Here is a 27,859-nt window from a genome sequence, read left to right on the forward strand (position 1 = left end):
ACTAATATTAGCTTTTTTGTTTATAAAAGTTTATAGCTTTAAATATAGACAGAAGGGGCCGGGCGGTTGGCGCTAAAGGTAAGGTGCCTGCCTTGCCTGCGCTAGCCTTGGATGGACCGCGGTTCGATCCCCCGGTGTCCCATATGGTCCCCCAAGCCAGGAGCAACTTCTGAGCACATAGCCAGGAGTAACCCCTGAGCGTTACCGGGTGTGGCCCAAAAACCAAAAAAAAAAATATATATAGACAGAAATGTGTATATACATATGACTGTCAAAACTTAGCTAAGTACCCATATGAAAGTCTGAAAGCACAATAATTAACCACAGAGAAAATAGAAGGACAGAAATCTTAAAAATAAAAAAAAATGACAGGGATGTAAGCTCAGATGGCCCTGAATTTGATCCCTAGTACCACATGGCCCTCCATGCACTGCCAGGTATACTGGTGCCCCCCAAAAGGCCCTACGCATAGCTTTAAAAAAAAGTCTCTCTAAATCCCTCATTCAAAGGCTATTAATAATAGTATCTTTAGATGCTTTTTTTTGTTTTGTTTTGTTTTGTTTTTGTTTTGTTTTTGGGCCACATCCGGCGGTGCTCAGGGGTTACTCCTGACTATCTGCTCAGAAATAGCTCCTGGCAGGCACGGGGGACCATATGGGACACCGGGATTCGAAACAACCACCTTAGGTCCTGGATCGGCTGCTTGCAAGGCAAACACCGCTGTGCTCTTAGTATAACTGTTCCTTTCAGATATTCATTCTAAATAATACTCTATCTTCTTTTTAAAAATTCCTTTGGTTCAGGGACCAGAGAGATAGCATGGAGGTAAGGCGTTTGCCTTGCATGCAGAAGGATGGTGGTTCAAATTCAGGCATCCCATATGGTCTCCAGAGCCTGCCAGGAGCAATTTCTTTTTTTTTTTTTTTTTGTTTGTTTGTTTGTTTGCTTTTGTTTTTTGGGTCACACTGGTGGCACTCAGGGGTTACTCCTGACTCCATGCTCCGAAATCGCTCCTGGCAGGCAAAGGGAACCATATGGAATGCCAGGATCCTAACCACCATCCTTCTGCATGAAAGGCAAACACCTTACCTCCATGCTATCTCTCTGGCCCCCAGGAGCAATTTCTGACCATGGAGCCAGGAGTAACCCCTGATCGCTGCTGGGTGTGAACCAGAGACCACAAAAAAAAAAAATCCTTTGATTCAGTTCTCTCATAAAAAATATAGTGGGAAGGAGACTGGAATGATAGCATAGTACGCAGCGCAGTTGCCTTGCATTCAGTCAACCAGGTTCAATGCTTGGCATCATATTTGGTCCCCTGAGCACCATCATGATAACTCATAATTGTAGGACCAGTAGTAATCCCTGATCATTGTCAGATGTACCCTAAAAACAAAACTAAAACAAACAAAAATTAGGGAGAAAATAGGGCTTAGAGATATCTCAGAGGGAGAGAACACATGCTTTGCTTTCAGAAGGCCAGCTTCAGCCTCTAGCAACACATGGTCCCCTGAGCACTGCTGGGAGTGATCGCCAGGTTGCCAAATCAGGAGTAGCCACAGAGCACTGGTGTGTATGGCACAAAAACAAAAAGTAAGGCAGGAGGTAATGTAACCTAACTCACTGAATTATTGCCAAGACTTATTTAGTATGTATAGAGTGTTGAGAATTGTGTTTTTAATTCAAGGAGTTCTATACAAATGTTTACAACTATTGTTATTACAAGAGAATATAAATTCTTGAGGACAGAATGAGAATGAGGCTAGCATTGGATTTGGGCGATTGAGAGATTCCCCCCGGGGAACACAGTGCCTGCTGGGTCCCCATTACATGTGTATGGAATAAATGGTCTGGCCAGTGGGAATCAAAGCTGGTCATTAGCAGTGTGGCCAAAAGCCTGGACTTGCAATTTGCCCTAGCAGAGCTTGCAGTCCAGGAATGAAAAGAGGCAAAAAGAACTGGCTCACCCAACTAGCTTTTTGACTAGCATGATGGCAGGTAACTGGGTCAGAGATCAGGGGAGGGATCTAACTTAGCTAGTTTTTTGTCCTCCTCCTCTTGCTAAAGTTAGTTATTTAGCCCACTGCCCTGTGGACATAGCAGATTCTTGACCAAGCCACACTTTCATCCCTGGGCTTCCATTTCAGTGGCCATACTCTATTTCTATTTTGCTGCTTTGGAAACACTGGATTTTAACTCCAGAAGATTGTAGCAATATATAAGATCCTTTAAAGTGATGTAAAATAGTTTTTTTTTTTCAAAATGTTAGTGACATATGATAGAAAGCGATGGAGTAATATATGTTTAAGAGAGATGTGCCAGCTTCTCTGGAGGGGCAAAGGAGGGTGTGCATCAGAGATTGGGCACAGGCAGTTTCCAGGCTAGACAAAGAGTAGATTAGTGTGATCTTAACCAAATTCTCTGAGGTCTCCATTTTTTATCCCTAAAATGAAGGTGTGGAGGTTACTTAGGGGTTTGAGGACTTAAATGAGGTTCAATACATAGAATGCCTGAGGCAGTACTTGGCATATAGTATCTATATACTAAGCCCCATATAGTATCTATATACATAAGCCCCATTATGGTGCTTGATAAATACTGGTTTGTCATCCTTTCAGCTCCTTCTGGTTTTCTTTTTTTTTTTTTTTTTTTTTTGTGGTTTTTGGGTCACACCCAGCAGTGCTCAGGGGAAACTCCTGGCTCCAGGCTCAGAAATTGCTCCTGGCAGGCACGGGGGGACCACAGGGGGGGCCGGGATTTGAACCGATGACCTTCTGCATGAAAGGCAAACGCCTTACCTCCATGCTATCTCTCCGGCCCTCCTTCTGGTTTTCTTACTGGATGTGTTGTACATCCAGAACCTTGAAAATGTTCCTGATGGAAGAGGGACCAGAGGCTCTGCCCTCCAGCAACCTGAAGAAAGTAACCCCTAGGTTCTCACAGATTCCCTTAAGGTGATGGTAGGGGAGGGTGAGAGTTGGGACATGGCAAATAGGGATGAATAGGGATTAGTCCGTTCTTTCTTTCTTTCTTTCTTTCTTTCTTTCTTTCTTTCTTTCTTTCTTTCTTTCTTTCTTTCTTTCTTTCTTTCTTTCTTTCTTTCTTTTCTTTCATTCTTTCTTTCTTTTTCTTTCTTTCTTTCTCTTTCTCTCTCTCTCTCTCTTTCTCTCTCTCTCTCTCTTTCTTTCTTTCTCTTCCTTTCTTTCTTTCTTTCTTTCTTTCTTTCTTTCTTTCTTTCTTTCTTTCTTTCTTTCTTTCTTTCTTTCTTTCTTTCTTTCTTTCTTTCTTTCTTTCTTTCTTTCTTTCTTTCTTTCTTTCTTTCCTTCCTTCCTTCCTTCCTTCCTTCCTTCCTTCCTTCCTTCCTTCCTTCCCTCCCTTCCTTCCTTCCTTCCTTCCTTCCTTCCTTCCTTCCTTCCTTCCTTTCCTTCCTTCCTTCCTTCCTTCCTTCCTTCCTTCCTTCCTTCCTTCCTTCCTTCTTTCTTTCTTTCTTTCTTTCTTTCTTTCTTTCTTTCTTTCTTTCTTTCTTTCTTTCTTTTTTTTTTTGCTTTTTGGGCCACACTCGGTGATGCTCAGGGGTTACTCCTGGCTATGTGCTCAGAAATCGCTCCTGGCTTCAGGAACCTTTTGGGATGCCGGGGATCAAACTGTGGTCTATCTTAGGTTAGTGCATGCAACGCAAACACTCTACCGCTTGCGCCACCACTCCAGCCTCGATGAGTCCTTTCTTGATGTCTGAGTAGAACGAACTCTAGTGCTTTGAGTTTTGGGCCACATCAGCATGGTGTTTTCAGAGTGACATCTTGCAGTACTCTGGGATCATGTAATGCCAGGAATTAAACCCAGTCTTTTGCTTGCATTCCAAAAGCATGTACAACTCCAGCTCATTGAGCTATCTTCCTGGGCCTCTTTAATGTATTTTTCACTTTTTTTTTTTTTTTTTTTTTGGTTTTTGGTTTTTGGGCCACACCCGGCGTTACTCAGGGGTTACTCCTGGCTGTCTACTCAGAAATAGCTCCTGGCAGGCACGGGGGACCATATGGGATGCCGGGATCCGAACCAACCACCTTTGGTCCTGGATCGGCTACTTGCAAGGCAAATGCCGCTGTGCTATCTCTCTGGGCCCACTTTAAATAATAATACAAAAAAAATAGAAATGAGGGTCAGGAGAACTGGTCCTTAATAAAAATTTTGCACAATGGGGGAACGTTGGTTAAGTCAGAGAAGGGATCACTATGACAATGATAGTGGGAAGTGATCACTGGACAAGAACTGGGTACTAAAAAGAGGTAAAGAGATATGCATACTCCTTCAGTAACAGCATTGCAAACTACAGTGCCTAAAAGGAGAAAAGAAAAATGTCGGCCAGAAAGGCTGGGATCCAGGTGGAAGAAAGTGGGCATTGATGAAGGGATGGTACTCGAACATTCTGTGACTGAAATTCGATCATGAACAACTTTTATGACTTTGCACGTCATGGTGATTGAATTAGTTTTTTAACTTAAAAAGTTTGTGATTTTAATTTTTTAATTTTAGGCATATGGTCCATTTTTGGTTCAAATGAACTATGTCGGAAGGATGGTCTACCTTTTGAGGACGGGCATTTTCATTTGAAATAAACTTACTGAAATTTTCTGGATTTTTAAACGAGAAAACTGGGGCATTTTTTGGTAGGGAATAGTGTTTGAATAAATATGGGCTTCTAGGAATCAAAAGTTTAGACTAAGTTTCTTTACAGAGGATATTGATTTCATTTTGATATTTTCAGTTATAGGGTTAGGTTAATTTGAAACTATTCTGGTCCAGAAGCCTGTTGAGAGAGGAACCTAACACATTTTTTAGTCTTTTTCTTTCTTTCTTTCTTTCTTTCTTTCTTTCTTTCTTTCTTTCTTTCTTTCTTTCTTTCTTTCTTTCTTTCTTTCTTTCTTTCTTTCTTTCTTTCTTTCTTTCTTTCTTTCTTTCTTCTTCTTTCTTTCTTCTTTCTTTCTTTCTTTCCTTCCTTCCTTCCTTCCTTCCTTCCTTCCTTCCTTCCTTCCTTCCTTCCTTCCTCCCTCCCTCCCTCCCTCCCTTCCTCCCTCTTTCTTTCTTTCTTTCTTTCTTTCTTTCTTTCTTTCTTTCTTTCTTTCTTTCTTTCTTTCTTTCTTTCTTTCTTTCTTTCTTTCTTTCTTTCTTTCTTTCTTTCTTTCTTTCTTTCTTTCTTTCTTTCTTTCTTTCTTTCTTTCTTTTTCTCTTTCTTTCTTTCTCTCTCTTCCTCCCTCCCTCCCTCTCTTCCTCCCTCCCTCCCTCTCTTTCTTCCTTCCTTCTTCTCTCTCTCTCTTTCTTTTTTTTTTTTTTTTTTTTTTTTTTTTTTTTTGGGCCACACCAATGACGCTCAGAGGTTACTCCTGGCTATGTGCTCAGAAATCATTCCTGGTGTGGGTGACCATAAGGGACGCCAGGGGATCAAACCTTGGTCTGTCCTAGGTTAGCTGTGTGCAGGCAAATGCCCTACCACTGCCTCACTGCTCCGGCCCCCTAATCACCTATTTATTCAGTTGTGTTATGAGCTTCAGAAATTAAGATACTGTCTTTAAGGAAGTGCTCATTAAGTGATAGCTGCTATTGTTATTTTATGTTTTAAATGCATAATCCTTTTTATGGTAAAAATACCAAATATTAAATAACAGTCTCTGTCCATCCTAGGTTACCACGTGCAAGGCAAATGCCCTATCACTTGCACCACCACTCTGTCCCCTTGTTATTATTGTTTTAATGAGAGTAGTTCTAAAGAAATAAATTGAGTGGCCCGAGTGGTAGATAGCACAGAGGTAGGACGTTTGTCCTGAATGTGGCCAAGCCCCATTGAACCCTGGTTTTATTCCTGGCATCCCATATGGTCCCTTAACCCACCAGGAGCAATTTCTGAGCACAGAGTCAGGAGTAACCATTGAGTGCCACCGGGTGTGTGTGACCAAAACAAACAAACAAACAAACAAACCCAGGATGGACTGTGGTTCGATCCCCAGTGTCCCATATGGTCCCCCAAGCTAGGAGCGATATCTGAGCACATAGCCAGGAGTAACCCCTGAGTGTCACCAGGTGTGGCCCAAAAACAAACAAACAAACAAAAAAAAACAAAAAAAAAAAAAGAAAGAAAGAAATTGAACTGCAAACAACATGTGTGATCTTGTAGGAGTACCCTTCAGCCTGTTGGTAGGAAAGTGAGTTGTTCATCTGTTTTTGTATGTGTACCAAGCAGTGAGGCAGAAATTTTAGATATTTTCACAGGTGAGCCTCTTGAATTCATGAGCAATTAACAGTCTATCATACATGGACTAGAAAGGGCAAAGCCAAGTCATAAGGGTACATAAGGTAGTCATTAGGCAGTACATCTGAGAATAAAATTTGTCAGATCCCCAAGTTTTAAAAGTACAGTGTTTGACAAATGAATCTATTTAAACTTAATTCAAACAACATGGGAACCAAAGTTCTCCCACTAAAAGTATTGGTAAGTTCCAGAAGTTGATTTTCAGGTCAATCATCAGGAATTTTGAACTTCTGTTTATTTGTTGGTAGGGGACACATCTGTTTTTCTCAGGGGAGCATGTTGTACCAGGAATTGAGCCCTGGATTCTTGGACACAGGCCAGCTTCTTCAGCCCTTTGAACTGTCTCCCCAGCCCAAAGTGGTCGAAGTTGTTTCCTGAGAGGAAAACAGTGCTTTGGCTTTTTTAAAATTAATCCACATATTTACTATAAGGGAGCTGAAATATTTTGCACTGAACAGGTAGGTAGTGTATACTTTTGTAGTCCTAGCTATTTAATGTGATAGCAAAGAAATAAAGTTGAGGGCCGGGCGGTGGCGCTGGAGGTAAGGTGCCTTCCTTGCCTGCGCTAGCCTAGGACGGACCACGGTTCGATCCCCCAGCGTCCCATATGGTCCCCCAAGAAGCCAGGAGCAACTTCTGAGCGCATAGCCAGGAGCGTCACAGGGTGTGGCCCAAAAACCAAAAAAAAAAAAAAAAGAAATAAAGTTGAGAATAATTTTAATGTAGCCAGAGCATTCATCTTTAAATAGGTCTTATTAGCTATGGCGTGGTAGCAGGATCAGCAGAAAGGCTGATCTTTCCATAGGAAAGTTCCGTAAACTGTGTAGCCTCAAGTTGGGCACCCATAATATCAGGTCTTTGTAAGGACTAAGTAACTTAAGTCATTTCTGTTTAGGAGAGGAAAAGAGTGGATTCTACTTAATAACACCATTAGCTAAAAAAAATTGAACATATGTGTCTTCCTTCCCTCCTTTTTAAAAAAAATTTTTTTATGAGAACAAAGATGCAAAGAAAGAGGCCAAGGTAAAGTTACAGTAGGAAGACCCATAAACATAATTCTCAGAAGAAATCCCCTTGCTGACACTTTAATTTTGAACTTTCAGTCAAAGAGCATTAAGAAAAATAAAACGGGCCGGAGAGATAGCATGGAGGTGAAGCGTTTGCCTTTCATGCAGAAAGATGGTGGTTTGAATTCCGGCATTCCATATGGTCCCCTGTGCCTGCCAGGAGCAATCTCTGAGCCTAGAGCCAGGAGTAACCCCTGAACACTGCCGGGTGTGATCCAAAAACCAAAAACCAAAAACCAAGAAAAGAAAAAGAAAAAGAAAACAGAACCCATGCACTATAACTCTGTCTCTCCTGTTCTCAGATTGTAGTACATTATAACATTTCTTAGCAGTACACAAAGCAATCTAAAGCCACAAAATTTATATAACTCCTTTAACATTGAAGGCATAGTATTTTTTTTTTACAGTTCCATGCACATGCATATAAGTTTAAGTTAACCTCAAAAGTTTAAGTGTTTTTTTTTTTTTTTAAGGTTTAGAAAAATAGAAAAAGGGGCCTGGAGAGATAGCACAGTGGTGTTTGCCTTGCAAGCAGCCGATCCAGGACCAGAGGTGGTTGGTTTGAATCCCGGTGTCCCTCGTGCCTGCCAGGAGCTATTTCTGAGCAGACAGCCAGGAGTAACCCCTGAGCACCGCCGGGTGTGGCCCAAAAACCAAAAACCAAAAAAAAAAAAGAAAAGAAAAAAAAAGAAAAATAGAAAAAGGAGCACAGCAAAAATGGTGTTAGAGTGGCAATTGTTGGTTGCATAGGTCCAGCAAAATATGGGGTACATGGAAAGGAAAAGCCTTGGTCTAAATATAAAGAGATCCTACCCCTGAAGTTTTCTGGCATAAGGCCAGCTCTAGGCTCTAGGCATACTAGGTTGTCCAACCCAAGTCATTGTAGTGCCAATACACTTTTGTTTTTTACACAGTCGCTGTTGTTGGTGTCAGGTTTCCATAGTTAAAGATCCTGGAATCTGCATATCCTACATCGAAGTCAATATGATGTGGTGCATCCTCTAGTTTCACCGCCCTATTAGGGGACAATGCAAAGAGCCCTGTCCTGAAAGCAGGTCGTTGTTGTTGTTAGGTTTTCTCGGTGTTAAGGGAAGTTTCTTTTGAGTAGGTCCATGTCAGAGCAGTGGTAGGGTCTTCCCTGGTAGAGGATTGCTTCCAGGTGATGTTATAGACAACTTTGGTTGTTTCGTAGATGGCTTCCCTGGTTCAGGGGTGAATGGAAAACGCCATTCTTCTGAGGCCTGAGCCAGGTCATTATGTCAATGTTCAGGATGTAAGGTCCCATTGCATTACAAGATTTGTGTGTTCCTATCTCTATTAGATAAGAACTTGTTTGTATGTACACTATTTTCCAATTTTAATGTGCCTATGCAAAAGAGAAACAATGCTGCGTGGCATTATTGGTGCATATGGGGGCCGCTAGAACAAGTTCAACAATCCCCTTGACTTGGTTCAAACATAAACTTTAAACTGAGGGACTCTTCTACCAGAATTCGTTATTGAACAGCTCACAAAGAGAAGAACAGATGAAAAGTGGGGAAAATCATCACTGTATAAGAGAATATTTAGTAAGAGTTATAGCTGTTGAGGAAATACATATAAATTATTCAAAAGACCTATACGTGTCCCTTTTATGTCTTTTGAAATAGTTGGGGGGTGTTAAATCTGGTGCAACACTTTTGTCTGTAATTTGGCCTGTGCAGTACTGAAGTTAAAAAAGGGTAAATGTGGGGGCCGGAGAGATAGCATGGAGGTAAAGCATTTGCTTTGCATGCGGAAGGTTGGTGGTTCGAATCCCGGCATCCCATATGGTCCTCTGAGCCTGCCAGGAGTGATTTCTGAGCACAGAGCTAGGAGTAACCCCTGAGCACTGCCAGGTGTGACCCAAAAACCAAAAACCAAAAAAAAAGGCAAAAACAAAAAAAGGGTAAATGTGGAGTAATGATGATTGGGGGTGAGGGAGTGAAGGACTAATAATGAGCTTGTAGGGGTGTGGGAAAGGGCAGAATACAAGATGGACATTCTACATATGCAAAATATACCTTAATCATATGGAATACTATTAATATATATTGGTGCCCCCTCGCGCGGTTTTGAAAATGGAGACGGTGAGAAGTTGCCAGTGACTGCCTTAGTGCAACCCAGCAACTCCCAGCACCTCCAAACTAGGACCACCTTTCTGGCCGCCTCGGCTGGCACCCAGACCGGGGGAAGAAGAAGGGGTTGGCTGGGGGCCTGTGGAGCCTTTCAGCACCCCCAAGCTAGGGAGAAAACCTCTAGCCTGGGAGTCTTCCCAAACCCCATGTCTGCTAGAGCTAGCCTCCTGATCAAGAAAGGATTCGGTAGAGAACCAGTAGCCAAACATCTGTTCACCCTCCTCCCTTTGCCCTTCCCCCTCTAGTGCTGGGGGAGAGGTGGCGAAAGCTTGGGGGGGCCCTTTAAGAGAGTCCTCCCAGTACCCACCTGTGGACTCCCGTTTACTCCTTGTTGGTTATTTGTGTATCCTCAAAGAGCTCCCAGAATGAGAAATGGATTCCCATCCCCTTGTCCCCTTTTGGGGAGAGATCTTGGTAATGTGGGACAACAGGCAAAGAATAATCTTATGGAAATGTTTTCATATACAACACCCACCTTTCTGGTTGCCTGGGCCAACCTATTGAACAAAGAGGAACTTTCTTGGAGGCAAAATTGTTTACCATGCAAATGTACACTGTATGTACTATATGTTTCATTGTACATGACTTGGCATTCCAACATTCATAATCTGTTGCATTTAATTAGGCACAGTACATAAAGTATGCATCCCAACCAAACATGGGAAAACAACAGCAAAATTTTCTGAGATTTTTGCTTCGTAAATTTTCAGTTTATTAATTTCAATAATGATGTTTTTGTGCCAGCTGCTTTCCAGGAAGTTTAGCTTCTTTGCCTAGCATGTGTTATGTAAGGAAGCAAAATAAGGCTAAATCCTGGAGCTCTGCACTTCTGCACTAAGACTTTAACATCTTTTCCCTTTCTTTAACATTGTCATTATGATGATAAATGTAGTGGTAGTGTTTAAAATGTAAAATACAATGAATGCTAATTAATAAATTAGACATCAATGGCTGTGGAGACATTTAGTTTTTAAATGTGACTATGAAGTGTTTCTGAAATGCAAAGCAGCCTGGGAAACTTGAATGGTTGGAGATTATTTTCAGATTCCTTGCCAACCCATCATCCAACTCTTATATTGTTAAAGATTAAAAAATTACTTTTGGGGCCCGGAGAGATAGCACAGCAGCCTTTGCCTTGCAAGGAGCCGATCCAGGACCAAAGGTGGTTGGTTCGAATCCCGGTGTCCCATATGGTCCCCCGTGCCTGCCAGGAGCTATTTCTGAGCAGACAGCCAGGAGTAACCCCTGAGCACCACTGGGTGTGGCCCAAAAACCAAAAACAAAAAAAAAAAATTACTTTTGAATGATGTTTTAAGAAAGATGGGGATAGGGAAATAAAATAGGGGGACAAGACACGCACTTGACCCATTTTGGTCTCCATCCAGGTAGGCCCCTAGCATGGTCAGGTATAGTCATGATGGTTGTTGGCACTGCAAGGACTGGCAAACAATCATTGCTTTGAATTGCTTGGCCTAGTTGGTCAAGAACCATTGATAGTGGCCTCTTGGTTCACTGAGCACAACCTAGGAGCCCCCTCCATTGCCACAAAGAGTTGGGGAGTACAGTTAAGGCACAAAAAGGACCACAAGAACAATGATAATTGTAAACTATCACTCTGGACAAGAACTGGGTGCTGAAAGGAGATAAAGCGATATGTATGATACCCCTTCAATAATACTATTGCAAACCACAGTGTTTAAAAGGAAGAGGGGGTGGAGGAAAAAATGTCCTAGAGGCAGGCAGGGGAGGGGATGGGGGCAGGGTAGGAGGGAAACTTGGGACATTGGTGGTGGCAAAGTACACTGATAAAGGGTGTTATACATTGTATGACTGAAATTAATCATGAATAACTTTGTAACTGTATCTCATGGTGATTTAATTAAATTATTTATTTATTTAAAATTTAAAAAGAAAACTAAGCATGGCCCCTGCGCAAGGATGACACGCAAATTCGTGAAGCGTTCCATATTTTTTCTTATGATAATATCTGTCAAAAAAAAAGAAAACTAAAATAAAAAGCCAGAATTAAAAAAATAAGTTACTCTTTTAATTAAAAGTACTTTTTATTTTTGGTTTTTGGGCTATTTCTGCATAAACTCAGGGTTTATGCTCAGGGATCACTCAATACAGAGCTCAAGGAGCCATAGGTGGTTTGGGGAATTAAATCTGGGTCAGCTACATACTTGCAAGGCAAGGGGTTACCTCGTGTACTATTGGTCTACCCCCAGAAAAATATTTATTGACTTCTTGCATTTTCAGCAAGGGACAGTGTGACATATTGGTAATACCTGAAATTCTGAACTCAAACTGTTAGCCTCTGATTAAGATAAACATTTACATTCTAGCTACTGCTAGAGGCTACTCCTGACTCCATGCGAAAACTCGCCCTCAGTGATGGCATCAGATGGTTATGGGGACTAACTTTGGGCTTCACATGCAATCATGGGCCCCAACAACCTTTACTTTCTCTCATCAGCATAGCTTCCTATTTGTCAGAACAAGTATTGATTGGTTTTAGAGTAACTGTAATGGTGGTTTAATCTAGAGGGAAACAGTAAGCATGTAGAAACTTGCAATCAAAGGAAATAAAAGCAATTCAAAATGTTCAATTTCCACATATTTCTTTAGAGCATAAAAGTATATTGCATTAGGATAATATAGAAGGGATATGAAATGGAAATACAGTTCTAAGAACAAAAATGATACAAAAATTTTGACTGCTGAAGAAAAGCAAATTTATGAGTAGTGGATATCAAAGTACTGTACTATTTATATTTGGCTGGATACATTTGAAAGAATAGTGGTACTATTTTATTTAAATGTCAACATTTATGACATACTAAAATAACATTGTCTATAGCTATATAGACTTATAATGAAAAATTGTAGATGCCAACTTAAAAATGTACAAAGGAGAACAAATGTGTGATGGGTTAGCTGATTGTTCAAGATTTCTTCAGCAATGTTCCAGCCCTAAAGTGTGATCAAAAATGACTCTGGGGGCCAGAGAGATAGCATGGAGGTAGGGTGTTTGCCTTCCATGCAGAAGGACGGTGGTTTGAGTCCCATCATCCCATATGGTCCCCCAAGCCTGCCAGGAGCGGTTTCTGAGCATAGAGCCAGGAGTAACCCCTGAGTGCTGCCGAATGTGGCCCAAAAAACAAAAACAAAAACAAACAAAAAAAAACAACATTCTGAACCAGCTGCTATTGGGGAAGGCTACCTATACTGCCTCGGGAACCATTGCTGGTGGATCCTCTAACAGTGGTTCTCAAACCACAGCAGGGGCCAGTTCACTGTCCTTCAAACCGTTGGAGGGCCAGACTATATAGTAAAAACAAAAACTATGAACAAAACCCTATGCACACTGCATATATCTTATTTTGAAGTGAAGAACCAAAATAGGAACAAATACAATATGTGGCCCATGGGCTGTCGTTTGAGGACCACTGATCTAGGAATTACGGGTTCAGTCCCAAGCTCCCCTCTATTTGGGTGGAAATCAGGGTGTAATGGAGGCTAAATGCAAGAAGGTAACTCTCAGGATTTCTCTTGCTCTCTCTCCCCTTCCCAGTCCTATATTCAGAGCCTGCCAGCCCAACCCTTTGGGCACCTTTAAGCCCTTATCCCTTGGTGCCTCGTTTTCCCCTTCTCACTCTGCTCACTCCTCCCCAGGAGAAATCACCCCTTCCTAAATACTCCTCTTTTTCCTCTTTTCCTTTGGAATGGTTTCTTCTTTCTCTTTTATTATAGTGAAAGAAGTGCCTTAAAGTTGAAGGAAGAAGAGTAAGGGTCATAGTGAAATGATATTGGAAAAATCCTGATGGGAAATGATAGTTTGATGTCTTTGACTTATAACCAAGCCTCTGGACATGTGACCTCTGAAATAAAACTCCCCATAAAAAATGTTGTTGAACTGAATTTTTTTTGGAGGGGGGCACACCCATTTGATGCTCAGGGGTTACTCCTGGCTAAGCGCTCAGAAATTGCCCTTGGCTTGGGGGGACCATATGGGACGCCGGGGGAATCGAACCACAGTCCTTTCTTGGTTAGCGCTTGCAAGGCAGACACCTTACCTCTAGCGCCACCTCACCGGCCCCTGTTGAATTGAATCTTAAGTCCAGTTTTATTTTTTGTTTACTTGTTTGTTTTTGAGCACACCCAAAATATTCAAAAATTTCAAAATTATTATGCTGAGCCGGAGTGGGGCCAGAGTGGTAGTACAGCGGTAGGGCATTTGTCTTACAAGCAGCTGACCCAGGACAAACTCTGGTTTGATCCCTGGCATCCCATATGGTCCCCTGAGCCTGCTAGAAGCGTTTTTCTGAGTAAAGAATCAGGAGTAACCCCTGAGCGCCACCGTGTGTGGCCCAAAAACAACAAAAATTATTATACTGAATGAAATAAATCAGAGGGAGAAAGATAAACACAGAATAGCCTCACTCATCTGTGGGATTTAATAAAAATAAAAGACAGTGTGGTAATAATACCCAGAGACAATAGAGATGAAGGCTGGAAAGACCAGTCCACCATATGAAGCTTACCACAAAGAGTGATGAGTGCAGTTAGAGAAATAACTACACCAACAACTATCAAGACAATGGTAGTGAGTGAGAGAAATAGAATGCCTGTCTTGAAGATAGGCATGGGGTGGGAGAAGAAGGGGATGAGGGGCCTTAGTGGTGGAAAGGTTGCACTGGTGAAGGGGATGTGTACTTTTTTGTTTTTGAACCCATCAGTCCTCTGGGGTTACTCCTGGCTTTGCACTCAGAAATCACTCCTGGCAGGCTCCAGGGACCATATGGGATGTTGGGGAGCAAACCTGGGTCTGTCCTGGGTTAGCCATGTGCAAGGCAAATGCCCTATCGTGGTGCTATCACTCTGGCCCCAGAAGTGTACTTTTTATGACTGAAACCTAACTACAAATGTTTGTAATCATGGTGCTTAAATAAATATATTATCAATAAAATAGCACACACACACAACTCTAATTTTCTTGTAAGTTCATGTGTTCACAAAAACATTAAAACACACACACCAAAAAAGCTTTCTCCTGGCTCTCTGTTTAGGGTTCTCTGGAAGGGTTCAGAGGACCACAAGTGGTACCAGGGATCGAACCTAGGTTGGGTGCATGTACGTCAAGAGCCTTACTCACTGTACTCTTGCTCCAGATCCTGAGGTTCAGTTCTTACAAGTTTCTTAGATTCCCCAGCCCTTCTCTGACTTCAGGTCTCTCCAATTCCACCATCTTCAGAACCTAACAGTGCAGATTGATGTGTGCTGAGTGTCCTGCCATTTTTGCTAATTCCTCAACTGTTTCATTACCAAATTATAAATTCTGGGCAGAAAAGTACATCTTCTCACAGCACCTAATATAGTAATAACCATAACAGATGCTCACTAAACATATCCCAATTAATTATTTAAAAATAAAAGGAATGGGGCCAGAGAGATAGCATGGAGGTAAGGCATTTGCCTTTCATGCAGGAGGTCATCGGTTCGAATGCCGGCACCCCATTTGGTCCCCTGTGCCTGCCAGGAGCAATTTCTGAGCCTGGAGCCAGGAATAACCCCTGAGCACTGCCGGGTGTGACCCAAAAACCAAAATAAATAAATAAATGGAAAAAGCAAACAGGAATTCTGGGTTGATAGCTGAATCTATGACATTTTGCTATTTGCTTTAGGGATCTAATCTGGATTGCTTGTTTATCATCAACTCAAATAAGGATAAGGGTAACTAATAGTCATTATCAGATAATTATGATGTCCCAAAATCATTACTGCCCTGATACTATTACTTTTATTATTTCATACTGGAGAGGAGCCACAAAAGCAACCTGCCCAATGCAACTCAGCATAGTAAATACTGAATAAGGTTTGAACTCAGAGCCCAAGTTCCAACATCACCCATCATATGATCTGGCCACATACAACCTATCTCATAGTCTTAAGGTCTTTGTTCTGGGCAGGGGCTGGAGAGATGATAGTCCAGTGGGTAGGACACTTGTCTTGCACAAGTGATCAATACAGGTTTGATCCCTGTCACTCCAAGTGGTCTCCCAGTCCTTGCCAGTAGTAAAATGAGTGCAGAGCCAGGAGCCAAGCTTTGACACACCTCTGGAGGTAGCCCAAAACCAAAAATACAAAAAGCTTCTCTGAGGGAAAAAAAACAGTAAAATATAAAAGTAGAATCTAGTTATTTTCTGGAAAACACTTCTAATATTTTTCTTTGGCTGTATTAAGATATAATCAACACTTAACATGGTTTTGGTTTCTGGTATATGAATGCTGATCTGATTCATTTGCAAATTGCAGAACGATTTCTTCATAGTAGTCACTTCTACCTCCATCCTCTGAAGCGTCTATCTTTCCTTTGATGAAAAAGTAGAGATGTACTTTCTTAGCATTATACAAGCCCGTGATTCAATGCTCTTACCCATAATCACCATGCAGATTCGATCCCCAAACTGGCTCACTTTATAACTGCATGTTCATACTACTGCTGCTGAACTACCTTCCAATTTTCCACCCCAATCCTTGGTTTCCCTTTACTCCCAGTTTTTGAATTGATCTTTTTAATATGCCACATAAACACATTTTTACTTTTTAAAAGCAATTGGCAATCATCAGCTGATTTGAGTCTGGGGAATGGCCTGGCTATCATAAATGGAGCAACCGGAAGCTTTTTCCCATCACTTTTGGCCTGGCAGAACAGTTCCAGAAAGCCAGTAGCCTGTAAATGTTCTCTCCTCATTTCCCTGATTGCTAGACTCACAGCCTGGGAGTTGATAGCAATGAAGATCAGTAGAAGGAGAGCACTTAGGTTTTTATTCCCATTTTTAATTGATCTGAAGCTTGTTGTCTGGCCCTTTGCTTTGTGCTCAGTCCAGAGTCATGAGTCTTTGTCTGTGGCCCCAAAGAGAAGCCCAGGACAGTCAATATTCCCTTTTGTCTTGTGGATTTTTGGGCCTGCTTGTATTCTGGGACCAGTGTAGAACATTTCAGTCTGAAGATGGAGCAAATCCAGCTCTGCTGTATGCATGTACATCCTCACACACTGAACACTGTGGGAGGAGATCACATATGATCTGTAGTTCTTGGAGATTCCAACTGGGTAAGGGTAGGTAGGGTTTTTTGGTTTTTTGTTTTTTGTTTTTTTTGTTTTGCTACTAATAGTTTTTTTGTTTTTTTTTTTTTTGTTTTTAGTTTTGCTACTAATTGTATCCATCTGTTTTTAAAAGGTGGAAAAAATCCTGAACTTGAGTGTCAATTTTTACATTAATTATGCTGATCTCTGGTGCAGCAGTGTGGTCTTAATAGCTGATTGCTGCAATGCCCAAATCTGTGATATCCGAATGTGACGTGCATATTTTAATTTGAGAAATAGTTTAACATTTTCAGATATTCATTTAGATGTGGTTATGCAGGTTAAACATAACGTATGATCACTGCTTCTTTCATTGCTTCCAATTAAACCTTGCTTGTTAGTTTAACCTCTAGGTAATCCCATCAAACAATTGATGTCAAGGAAACACTGCCCACAGTAGCTTCGGATGAGTGGTCATTAATTTTAATTGCCTTGATATTAAAGATTAAGAAGTATTGGGACTAGCAGAATGGAAACGATCTGATGTCAAGCAAATCTACTTGCTAAAGCTTCCCCAGGCTGCTGGTGATATTAAAATTTTACTGTGAGAATTAAATAAACCTTTATTAGTGATGACTGTTGTTTGATTGGTCCAGGGGTATGCATAAACAGAGAATTCTTACATATCTAGAGATGAGACCTTGATGGTACAGAGTTTCCTCAATTATGAAACTGTTAATAAAGCTGTAATCTGATTTTCCAGGCTAGGTTTCATTAATGTATTATAGCTTCTCTGATTGTCAAGGTAATATTAACTACAAAGTAGAGAATCCAACAGAGAATTGTTTAGAAGAAGAGAACTCTAAGATGGGCCTTTGTTGCTAAATTCAGAGTTAGGGAATTTTCATTAATTATGCTTAAGAAATGCCAAATTCCCTTTCAATCAGAAATTATCTCCCTTCTCACTGCAGGTATGCTCCAGCTTTAATTCTTTCTAAGGCCTGGCAGTCAGACTGAGATAAGCTCAAGGAGTATTATCTAGTCAAGGAGGTTTTTGCACATCAGCTCTCCAGATCTGCCTCCAGGATTGGTGTTAGGGTGGAGCAGGTCTAATAAAATTTACTTTAACACATAGAACCAGCACCTTAGGATCCTTTTTTGTCTTGATTCAGAATTTTTGTTTGTAGAAGCCCATAGTTCTGGGATGGAGATGGATCCTGTCTTGGGCTGCTGTGGACAACCCCCCCCCCCACGGCATTTCTCTCTTGTGATAAGGGCCTCAGCTGACCCCCAAAAGCAGCCTGGCTGTTTCCTCCCACCCCTCAGATGCCATAGCTTGTCTGTGGCCACAATCTGCCTCTTCCTCCTCCATGGTAACTGCTCTCTGTTCCCTTGGAACTGACCAGTAGGAGAGAGGTGAAGAGGTCAACAGAATAGAGGAGACACACAGATTAGAGCTCAGGGGTTGAGTTTAGACCTCTTGAGTTGGATGTTAGGGCAAAATATCTATCTATAGGGAAATGCTTTTAAGATGGGTCACTGGGGTGCTTCATGGAAGTGAGGTAAGGACATCTGGGAACCACCCATTCTGAGACAGTAATCAAAACACACACAGAGAAAGTTCTGGCATGTCAGGGAAGGAAGCAGAGCACACGAGTGTGATGTCACATAATCATGCAAAGAAAGCTTTAAGAGATAGGGGTGACAGTGACAATATCAGACAATGCCAAGAGGACTAGCAAACTGAGAAGTGACATTTCTTTGGATTGGAGACAGTGGTGGTGCCCTGGAGATTAGATGAAATGAGAAAATGTGTGCATAGTCTCCTAGACGATCCACACACAGGGTGTACCAAGTGGGGGAGGGGAGTAGTGGGGAATCAGGAAGAACAGAAACAGATAGAACCACGTCATCCATGACCTCTGCTTTCTACGGAGATGGGATTGAGTTCCACCCGCTGAGCCTATTCTTGTGGTCTCTGCTTGTCAGTGGGTGCCCACATAGGAGAGGGGCACACGTGTGCAGCTGTTTCCCGGGATGGGCAGCATGTGGAGTAGCAAAGCCCTCAGTGTCTCCTTGAGGGGCTCCCTTGCCAGGGCACTGTGGCTTCTTCCAGAAGGACGAGCGCCATCGATCGAAGAATGAGAGTTTTAATTCCAAGGCAATTAAAGACTTGGCAGAGATGGTTCAGTAGCTTGCCTGTTGGTGTAAATTGAGTTTGAAGGTTCATCTTACTCCTTTTTCTTTGGGGCTTCTTGATAGCTGCCACCCACCCAGCCCAATAGCACAGCAACAGGTGCCGTGGACAGATTGTTGAAAACCTAGAAGGACTTCTTTAAATAAAAGAGAGGGAAAGGCCTTTTAGACAGCAAGTAGGTATCTATTTCTAAGTCACTGTGGGCTTTTAGTGTCTTTATATGGCTCAGTCTCACATGCATGCATGTGGAACTCTGAACAAGGAGTTTGGCCATCAGTTCAATAGGATGAGATCTAGCTGTTGCCAAGTTCCTCTTCTGATGCCTCTCCCGTGTGCCCTGGCTGACATCACACATACTTTGCCAGAGAAAGAAGTCTATTCCTCTGAGTGAAACTAGAGCCTGCCTCGATCTGCCATCGACCTTAATGGAATCGCTTGTGTTTCCCAGTTGTGGCTTTCTCATGTGTTAACTGGCGATGCTCTGAGCAGCCATCTTGGCAGACAGACAGTATCTTCCAAGGCCGGGGAGACAAAGGCATTTGTCATCCATTATTAATTGCTATTAACTCTTTTCAGCAAGCCAAACATGATTCTCTTATATAGCCACCAAAATTGTTCCAGACTCAAAAGAAATAAGTCAATCCTTCTCAAGTACTTCTCACTTTACTCATTAAAACAGATGTTCACATTAGTCTTCCAGTGATTTGGGGGTGGAGGGACGTGGTCATTTGGTATAGACCAGATGATATTGTTTTGGTGAATGATGCTCCCAGCCATTAAAACAGTGCTACTAATTTTTAGCAGTAGTACAGCTGCCTTCAAGAAACCCTATTTTAAAGAATGTGGAGAGGCTTGTTGGGGATACGGAATGTCTCCTTGGCTACCTCCTTGGTGCCCAGCAATTCGGATTGAAGTTTGACTGTTTTCTTTACTCTTCCTTTTGACCTTTCTTTTTTGCTCCTCTCCCTGATTTGTAGGTGTCCAACTGGTTTGGCAACAAACGAATCAGGTACAAGAAGAACATCGGCAAGTTTCAGGAAGAAGCCAACCTCTATGCTGCAAAGACAGCTGTGACAGCCGCGCATGCAGTGGCCGCAGCTGTGCAGAACAACCAGACCAATTCGCCTACCACGCCAAATTCTGGTGCGTACTGGGTGCTCCCTGTTCTGCTCGGCCAACCCAATGCCACAAAGCCCCGTCTCAAAGGGCAGGAAATCAGAGCCCAGAATGAGGACACAGAGGTTTATGAAGGAAGGTCAATATTCACATGTAAGCTTATTTTGGGGAGGGATGAAAGAGTAGTGGCTGGCCAAGCTTTGTAAGCCCACTGTTCACAGTACATGCTACTCAACGTTGCTAAAGTCTGGAACTTTCCCTTTTAGTTTTTGGTTTTTAACTGAGCCATTAAGCATAGTGCTTGCACTTATGATTATTTGAACAATATTGTCCAATGCAACATTTTGAGGTTGACAGTGTATCAACAAGTAAAATAGCAAAAGGGAGGGTTGCATGGTGCCCGGAAGCTGGAAAATTGGATAACTGTACTCTCTACCACTGTGGTCCTACTATCCTTAGCATGGCTTTCACATCCCCTATTGGCTTGGTAGGATTAATCGGGTGGCTGTGAGGGCCACCTAGATGCAGTAACTTACCTCTTCCTTAGTCATGACCTCAACGTTGAAATGGCACTTATGAGAGAGGTAGAAACATCTTAAAGTTAAAAGACTCTTGGGTCAGGGTAAATATATGCACAAAGTCCAAGCAGATGGACTTGAGTAAATTCAGGGGACCTTCCCAAGAAGACCTTGTAAGTATATCTTTAAAAGTTCTGAAAATGAGAAACTTTCGTTTGTTGTCCTCTTCCCTCTTTTCTTCCCTTTACCCCTCCCTTTCTTCCCTTCCCCCAGTTCTCAAAGTGGAGCATGCAGAGCAGAGGACAGGGAAATTAAGGACTTCAGGAAAAATTTCTTCTCTGATCCTTGCCATCTGGCACTACTAAGTGAAGGGTCAAAGGCTCTTCTCATGCCTGAGTTCTCAAGAAAACTAAAAATAAGGGTCAGCTTCTAGGTGGTTTCTGGGTGTTTTGCTGTTTACTTTTATTTTCTCTTTATTTCTTACTTGGGTTTACCCCCAGAGAGGACTTTCCTAGATGAAAATGAGCAGGCCCTAAGCCTGGCGTTAGCCTCCATCATCCTAGATTTGGAAATGCTTTATGTTGTTGCAACTTTCCCTCTGCACCTTTTCTCCTCTCCCTCCTCTAGGTCTTGAGGATTGTGTGTAGCTCTCTGTTATTCAGCTACTTAACTCTTTCCTTTCCAGGTTCTTCTGGTTCTTTTAACCTCCCAAATTCTGGGGACATGTTCATGAACATGCAGAGTCTGAATGGGGATTCTTACCAAGGGTCCCAAGTCGGAGCCAATGTGCAGTCACAGGTAGGAGAAATGCCCCAACTGGGGCCTTTCTGGCAGGGTAGGGTTTGGGCTCAAAACTCCTTCCTCTTACCCCTGGAAGTGGACTGCACGCCACCCGTGCAGAGCCTGTGCTGGGTGCTTCCAAATGTGACCCATCTGCCCCACCATTTTATTCAAGGGGAAGCCAAGTGGACAGTGATTTTGGATGATTCAAACCTGACCAACTTTGTGAATGCATTCGGCTCTGGCTTGAGCTCATGGAGAGGGGTTGGGTGCATCTTATGTTCTAACAAAATAGAACAAAACAAGATTGTGTGTGCCAGGTCCTAAAACCTATTGCTCAGTTTCATTTCCATAATTTTTTAAAAGTCAAAGTACAAAAACCTGATTTTTTAAAAAAACACTTTCAAATTCAACTCTTTTCTCATGCTCTTGTTTTTTTTTTAAAACGCATATAGGTGTGTGTGTGTGTGTGTGTGTGTGTGTGTGTGTGTGTGTGTGTGTGTGTGTGTGTGTAGAGAGAGGGGGCGCTTAATTTAAATATTTACAGGTAGTTTCTGCCCGTGGCCACACAGTTTGATCGGTGTGGTTGAAAAGTTTGCATTGCCATGAAGATGTTATTGTTTGGCTGGCAGGAAAAACAAAGATGTGTGGGTTTAAATATGCAGAGAAATGTTGAAATTCTGCCAGTCACATTTGATTGATAAATTTGTCTTTCGTTGAAGATGCTAAACCCTTGTGGCACACATAATTTAAATTGTTTCCCTTTATAAGTGATGATGTTTTAATAAATTTAGGATGATGAATTCTGTTCTGTCTCACTTCTAGGTGGATACCCTCCGTCATGTTATCAATCAGACGGGAGGCTACAGTGATGGCCTTGGAGGAAATTCACTGTACAGTCCACACAATTTAAATGTGAGTACTCTGAGGAGCAGCTTCCTCCATAAGGTAAACAGTGACGAATGAATCCGCCAATGGCCATCTGAACTGGTTCAGCAGCATCTTTACTGCACTTTTACGTTATGAACTGAAGCACTTGACATTACCTCGATGTCTTGGGAAGTCCTCACAGATGCCAACACTGACTGTCATTCTGTCATCACTAGTGTCCTTAAGCATGACTAAGTGACCACTTCCTGCTGGCCAACCTGTTCCAGGGTGATTTTTAAAAAAATAAATAAAAAAGATGAAGAAAAACTAAAAAAGCATCCTTCCTTTATCTTAGAATCAAGCAGCAGAAAGCATTTCTAAAAACAGCTCAGGTGAAGGTAAGAGATGTTCAGATCATCAAACCAAACCAAACTGAGAGTCCAGTTCTTGAGACAGTCCAACTTGCTACGTTGTCAGTATCATAGTCAATACATGGCCAGCTCTTTTCATAGTCTTTTCATATATAATTATGGTGAAAATTATTTTGTCACTAAATGACCAAAAACTTGACTTATTCATCCTCTCTGACATGGATGGAAATGGCAGAACATAGTCCTGAACAGGAACATATATAAGCACTATGGTAGATGGGGTCTGGACTCCACACTCGGGGAGAAGGGGATTGACCAGCATTTGCTTGGTGAAGGCAGGAAGAAAACGGACACAGTTTCCTTTTCCAGAGCTTTGGCTTTTCTGAAAGTAAATATTAATGATTTTAAAAGTGATTGAGGATGTTCAATTGTAAAGGGAAAAAAGGACCATTAAATACTCAAATCTTTCACATTTGAAATGTCAAATCTTTCTTTTTGGGTTTATAAATAACTCATAATAACCCACAACAAACCATATAAAAAGCCTTTTAGTTGCGTTTCTCCTTTTTCATTTAAGTGTTTTGAAATGCTTCAGAGAATGTGCGATATCCTTATCAACATGATAAAATATGAAACTGTGATCGCCTGCAGCATTTTACAGACCTGAATTCCATCTTCACTGATGAGGCTTGATAAGGCGCTATTGTATAATACAGTGCATAATCTCAAACCACCAGAGTTAGGATTAATTTATTTTTGGAGAAAAAAAAAAAGAATGCTGGCTGGCAACCTCTCCTCCAGCTGCCGCACTGGGTAAAAATATTGTGCATTTGTTGTTTATAAATTTGGATAAAAGAGGAATGAAGTTTACTTCAGAGAGAATATCTTCAGACTTGTATCTATCTACATAAAAGTATTTTCTAAGTAGATTTCCTGCCTGAAGGGTCAGAACCACTTACATTTTAGATGGAAAAGAGGGTATTTTAGATACCACTTCTAAACATCTCACCATCCTATCCTGCTTAGCTGAAAATCTGGCGCCTGTAATTCTCCTGCACACTAGATTATAATCTCCTGACCTGGCATTTGGTCCTTTGACCTTGGTCATCTGTGTGGGGCAGTTTTTCTTCTAGTCACACTGTGCCCATGGTGCCCGAGTTACACAATTACCTGTAGTGATGGGTGAGAGGGAAGAGGGCAGCATGCAGCTTGTCCAACAGGGAATCTAGATGCTTCTCAGTAGCCCAGAGACTCAAGGTGCAAATAGATTAGAGGGACTTGCCAAAGAAGTTGCTATGGGTTGTAAGGGGGATAGTGGGCCTTCTGTCCCCCACTGACTGGTATGGGAGAGCCGGGGCAGGCGTGAGTGGCATGAGGATGATCCAAACTGAAGCACTTGGTGTCAGCCAGCTCACCTTTGCTGCCTCTCCAGAAAGGCCCGTCCCGTCACTCCCACTCAGGGTGCCCTGATTCACCAGGCTGGAGCCACCCTCTTCTTGACTGACATAAAAATATGTAGCGACAAGCTGTCTGCCACAGCAGAAATCTGATCAGACATTGATTTTAGCAATTGCCTCTATAGGCCAAGACATCAGGCAAATTTGTTTCTGAGTATTCTTACTGCTGCTGCAGGGCTGAGACAGGCAGGGCCTGTGGCATGCGGAAAGTAGCAGCAGCCTGGCAAGTAGGGGCTCTAGTTCTAGATAATTGGAATACCGATTTGAATAGTGTGTGCTCCCCTGCACTTCATACATTTTCATTCTAGAAGCTCCTATTTGGAGGGAAATTCTGGCCTTCATTTTCTGAGGGTTAAAGGCATGAGCTGTCAGGCACGTATGGAAAAAAGGGCCAGCAACTTCTCTCTGGAGATGAGGATTAAGTTGGGCTGATGTTTAGACTTGGTGGGGCTCAAGATTTTGCTAAGATGCTGCATTGAACTTCTCCACAGCTCCCCTAGATTTCTCTCCAAGTCACCACATTTCTGTGTCCGTTCCCCCCCCCCCCCCCAGTGAATCAGTGTCTGGGTGCTGAATGCTGGCTTGGGATGGCTGGAGCTGTCCCTGGGCAGACTGATTTATTGCCACTCTTGGGGGGGGGGGAATGGATTTGTTTGACACACATTTAATCCCACCGAACACCTGCCTCAAACTCTTGCCAAAGTGGGTTTCAAAAATCCATTTTGCTAATGCATCTTTGCTCTCACATTATCATTGGGGTGTTTAGAATCGGGGAGTGGAATGAGGTGGATGCCTATGGGTCCCTCTGAACTGTGCTCTCTTTTCAGGCTAATGGAGGCTGGCAGGACGCAACCACTCCATCCTCTGTGACTTCTCCTACAGAAGGCCCAGGAAGTGTGCACTCGGATACCTCGAACTAATCTCGGCCACACTTTTCCCTGAGCTGACATGCCTTGATCCGTGCATTCAGAGCAATAGGAGGAAAAGGAAAGCGTTTTTGTAGCCCACCATCTATCTACAGCTTTACTGTAAAACCTTGTCTTCTTAGAGAACTTGGTAAATCTGTTTTTTAAGGAATCATATCATTTGTATTTATACTTAAAAACACACAATGTTAAGAAAAAAAAGCACTTTATCCAATTAGGCCAAGATTTAACGTTGTTCCACATTCCTGTAGCTATTTTATCATAATTTATTATCAATATTTTACATGAATGGTTTCACAGTTGCCAATTCCCTGGCCTTAAGGGTAAAAAAAAAAAAAAAAAAGTACAATATATGTTAAACCTCAATCGTTAAAGCAGAAGCCGAGCTTCCCATCACCTAAATTGAACTCCTTGCATATTTCCATGAAAGACTGTGATGGCCTTTCTTTCATATCACTAACGGCGTTAAATAAAAGAGCCGTCCGGCTCACTCTGTTCACCATGGTTGTTGTTTAGGAATCTTCCTCGTCACCTTTGTGTTTCGAGCTCTTCTGTTTAATTAGATCCGAGACTGGTAGCATCTTTTCTCTCTCTCTGAAAGCACCAGTGCCCAGAGTCTGCTCGGTAATTCGATTATGGATTGAGATTGTTCTGGGAGCTGACGATACTTGCTGCTGATAGAGGGGACCACACTCTCCGTCTGGAGTTTGACGGTGTGCGCGCTGGGTGCTGTGCAGACTTGGCAAGGTTTGCTACGTCCTCTGAGCCTCAGAGGGCATCTTACAAAGGCCCTGCTCTCTGGAGTGTTGTATATAGTGTAGCAAAAGAGTATTTATACATCTCACCAATCAGAACACAGCTTTATTACCTCATGCGAACTCATACGAACCAATAGACTTTTCAACATGTTCTGTAGCTTAGAGTGCTCACTTACTACCTCTGAACAATACTCACGCTGTAGTTTTGTCTCTTTCTTATCTTTTTGCATCTTGTAATTAACTCTTTGTTTCCCTTCATAAAATGTAATGTACATTGTAATCTTTTAAGAGAAAAACAAAAAAAAAATCAGGGTTGCATTTGCAACTTTTTAAAAAAAAAAACCGAGAGTGGAGACATCGGGTCTTAACACAGGATCGGTGAAACTGTTGTAAATACTGAGAAAACATTTCGAATGTTCTTCATCTTGTTAACTAATTCATGCAAAAAAAAAAGAAAAAGAAAAAAAAAGCTGCGACTAATTGTGATGCATTCTGATTTCAGTATTCAGTACTGTATATTTCACCCTGTGTAATGGGGCCCCCCCTCTCCTTTCTCTTTTTTGTATTGTATGCGATTCTGAAACTGATTGAGTCATGAAAATAATTTGTGGCGGTGATTCTAATGTATTAAAAAAACGTTTCGTGTTCCTTTCTAACTGGATTACACCCTGGATTGAAAAAGTCTTCCTTGTGGTAGTTATATGTAGTTTCAAACATGAATAAACTTTTTGCTTTCATGATTAAATGTTGAGGCAATTTCTTTCTAATTTTCCTTTTTGTTGTTGTTTTTGTTGTTTATTTAGGGAACATTGGTTACAGAATGTAAGTGGTATATGTTTTAGGCGTCCCATCAAAGGAAATTCTTCCAGGGCCACCTCTGTCCACAGAGCCTTGTCCATTCTCCCCCCACTCACCCTCCTTGGTAACTCAATTCTGTGCTGAGTTAGGATTGTTTTGTATTGGGCAATGTCTGCTCCCATGTTTTGTTCACACAGCACCTAAGTGTGAGATCATCCAGTGTTTATCTTCTTTAAAATTTTGGTGCTTCGTGGGGCCAGAGCAGTAGCTCAGCTGTAGGGCCTTTGCCTTGCATGCTGCTGACCTAGGACGTCCGTGATTCGAACCCCTGGCGTTCCATATGGCATGCTCCCCAAGCCAGGAGCGATTTCTGAGCACATAGCCAGGAGTAACTTCTGAGTGACACCGGGTGTGGCTCTAAGACCAAAAAAAAAAAAAAAATTATTGTGCTTCTTAACATGGACTCATTTAGTTCCAGCAATGCTGTAGCAAATGTCATTTGAGCCGGTCAGAGAAGACAAAGCAGAAAATCAGCCCAGAAGCAGATTCTGGCAAGGGTGTGGCATGTCACAGGACTCAGAAGACAGAGAAACCACCCCTAGCCAATATGGGGAGCATGGACCTCTCTTTCTGTGTCCACTGACTGGCTGGCCCATCTCTGCCCCAACACCACTTGATCCGTATGCTCTGAGAATGCAACAAGGAAACCCTGTTCCTGTATTCATAGAATGGGAACTGTAGCCCAAACCAAGTTAAATCCTCTCAGATCACACAGGACAGTGAGAGGTCACACCTTGAGTGTAGGTTTCTGTTTGGGGGCACACAGTCCCCTCATCTTAACTTGCATCAGATGTTTGTTCTATGGAAGAACCTTTTACTGTAGTTCAAAAAAAAAAAGAAAAGAAAAAATATTGAAAATGGTAACTAGAAACCCATAACTGGATTAAGCATTGGGTTTTATTCAAACTGTTAGAAATTCCATATATTTACATATACATCTGTTGCTAATATCTAAATCTTTATAATAAAATAAGTCAATAGCAGGTAATTGGCCTGTTTGCTATATCTCAAGGAAATTGACTCACAGGAAATCAGATTAATGTTAATCAGCTGCAGCAAATTGTCTATGATAAATACATCTGTTTTACTATTTCAGTTGTTAGAGCCAGGCAAAACAGGGTCTAGGGCCACCGTCCCCATTAATCTTGCAGCAGTTACATGGTTAGAGTAAACTTTATCACAGATTGCCCTTAAAGCTTCCTCCTTCGCGTGGCCTCTCAGCCTGCCTGTAGGAATCTCTCCTCTGGCTAAGTAGTTATTTGCATGATTCCATTAGCTGATGGGTCACCCCTTAGAGCTTCTTATCTTTGTATGCAAATAATCGATGTTACTCCACAAAACTGTCCTGTAGAAGCAACGCATGTACACTCATAGAAGCATCTTCCATACTAATA

The 27,859-nt window shown here is 42.0% G+C and overlaps 1 protein-coding gene and 1 pseudogene across 2 annotated transcripts in view; both read left to right on the forward strand.

Moving 5' to 3' along the window:
• Positions 1-26,352, forward strand: part of PBX3 (PBX homeobox 3) — a 255,868-nt gene extending 229,516 nt beyond the window's left edge. The window contains exons 6-9 of one of the 2 annotated variants that reach the window (XM_049774180.1): positions 19,789-19,954; positions 21,131-21,243; positions 22,051-22,140; positions 24,751-26,352. In XM_049774180.1, coding sequence (XP_049630137.1) covers positions 19,789-19,954; positions 21,131-21,243; positions 22,051-22,140; positions 24,751-24,843 — 462 coding nt within the window. In that variant the 3' untranslated portion in view covers positions 24,844-26,352. The remainder of the gene's footprint in view (positions 1-19,788; positions 19,955-21,130; positions 21,244-22,050; positions 22,141-24,750) is intronic. The other variant, XM_049774181.1, reaches the window with a different exon arrangement.
• LOC126009868 (uncharacterized) lies at positions 11,402-11,500 on the forward strand (annotated as a pseudogene).
• Positions 26,353-27,859: the final 1,507 nt, after the last annotated feature.

This window comes from Suncus etruscus, chromosome 5 (assembly GCF_024139225.1).
Source record: "Suncus etruscus isolate mSunEtr1 chromosome 5, mSunEtr1.pri.cur, whole genome shotgun sequence".
NCBI classification, from domain to species: domain Eukaryota; kingdom Metazoa; phylum Chordata; class Mammalia; order Eulipotyphla; family Soricidae; genus Suncus; species Suncus etruscus.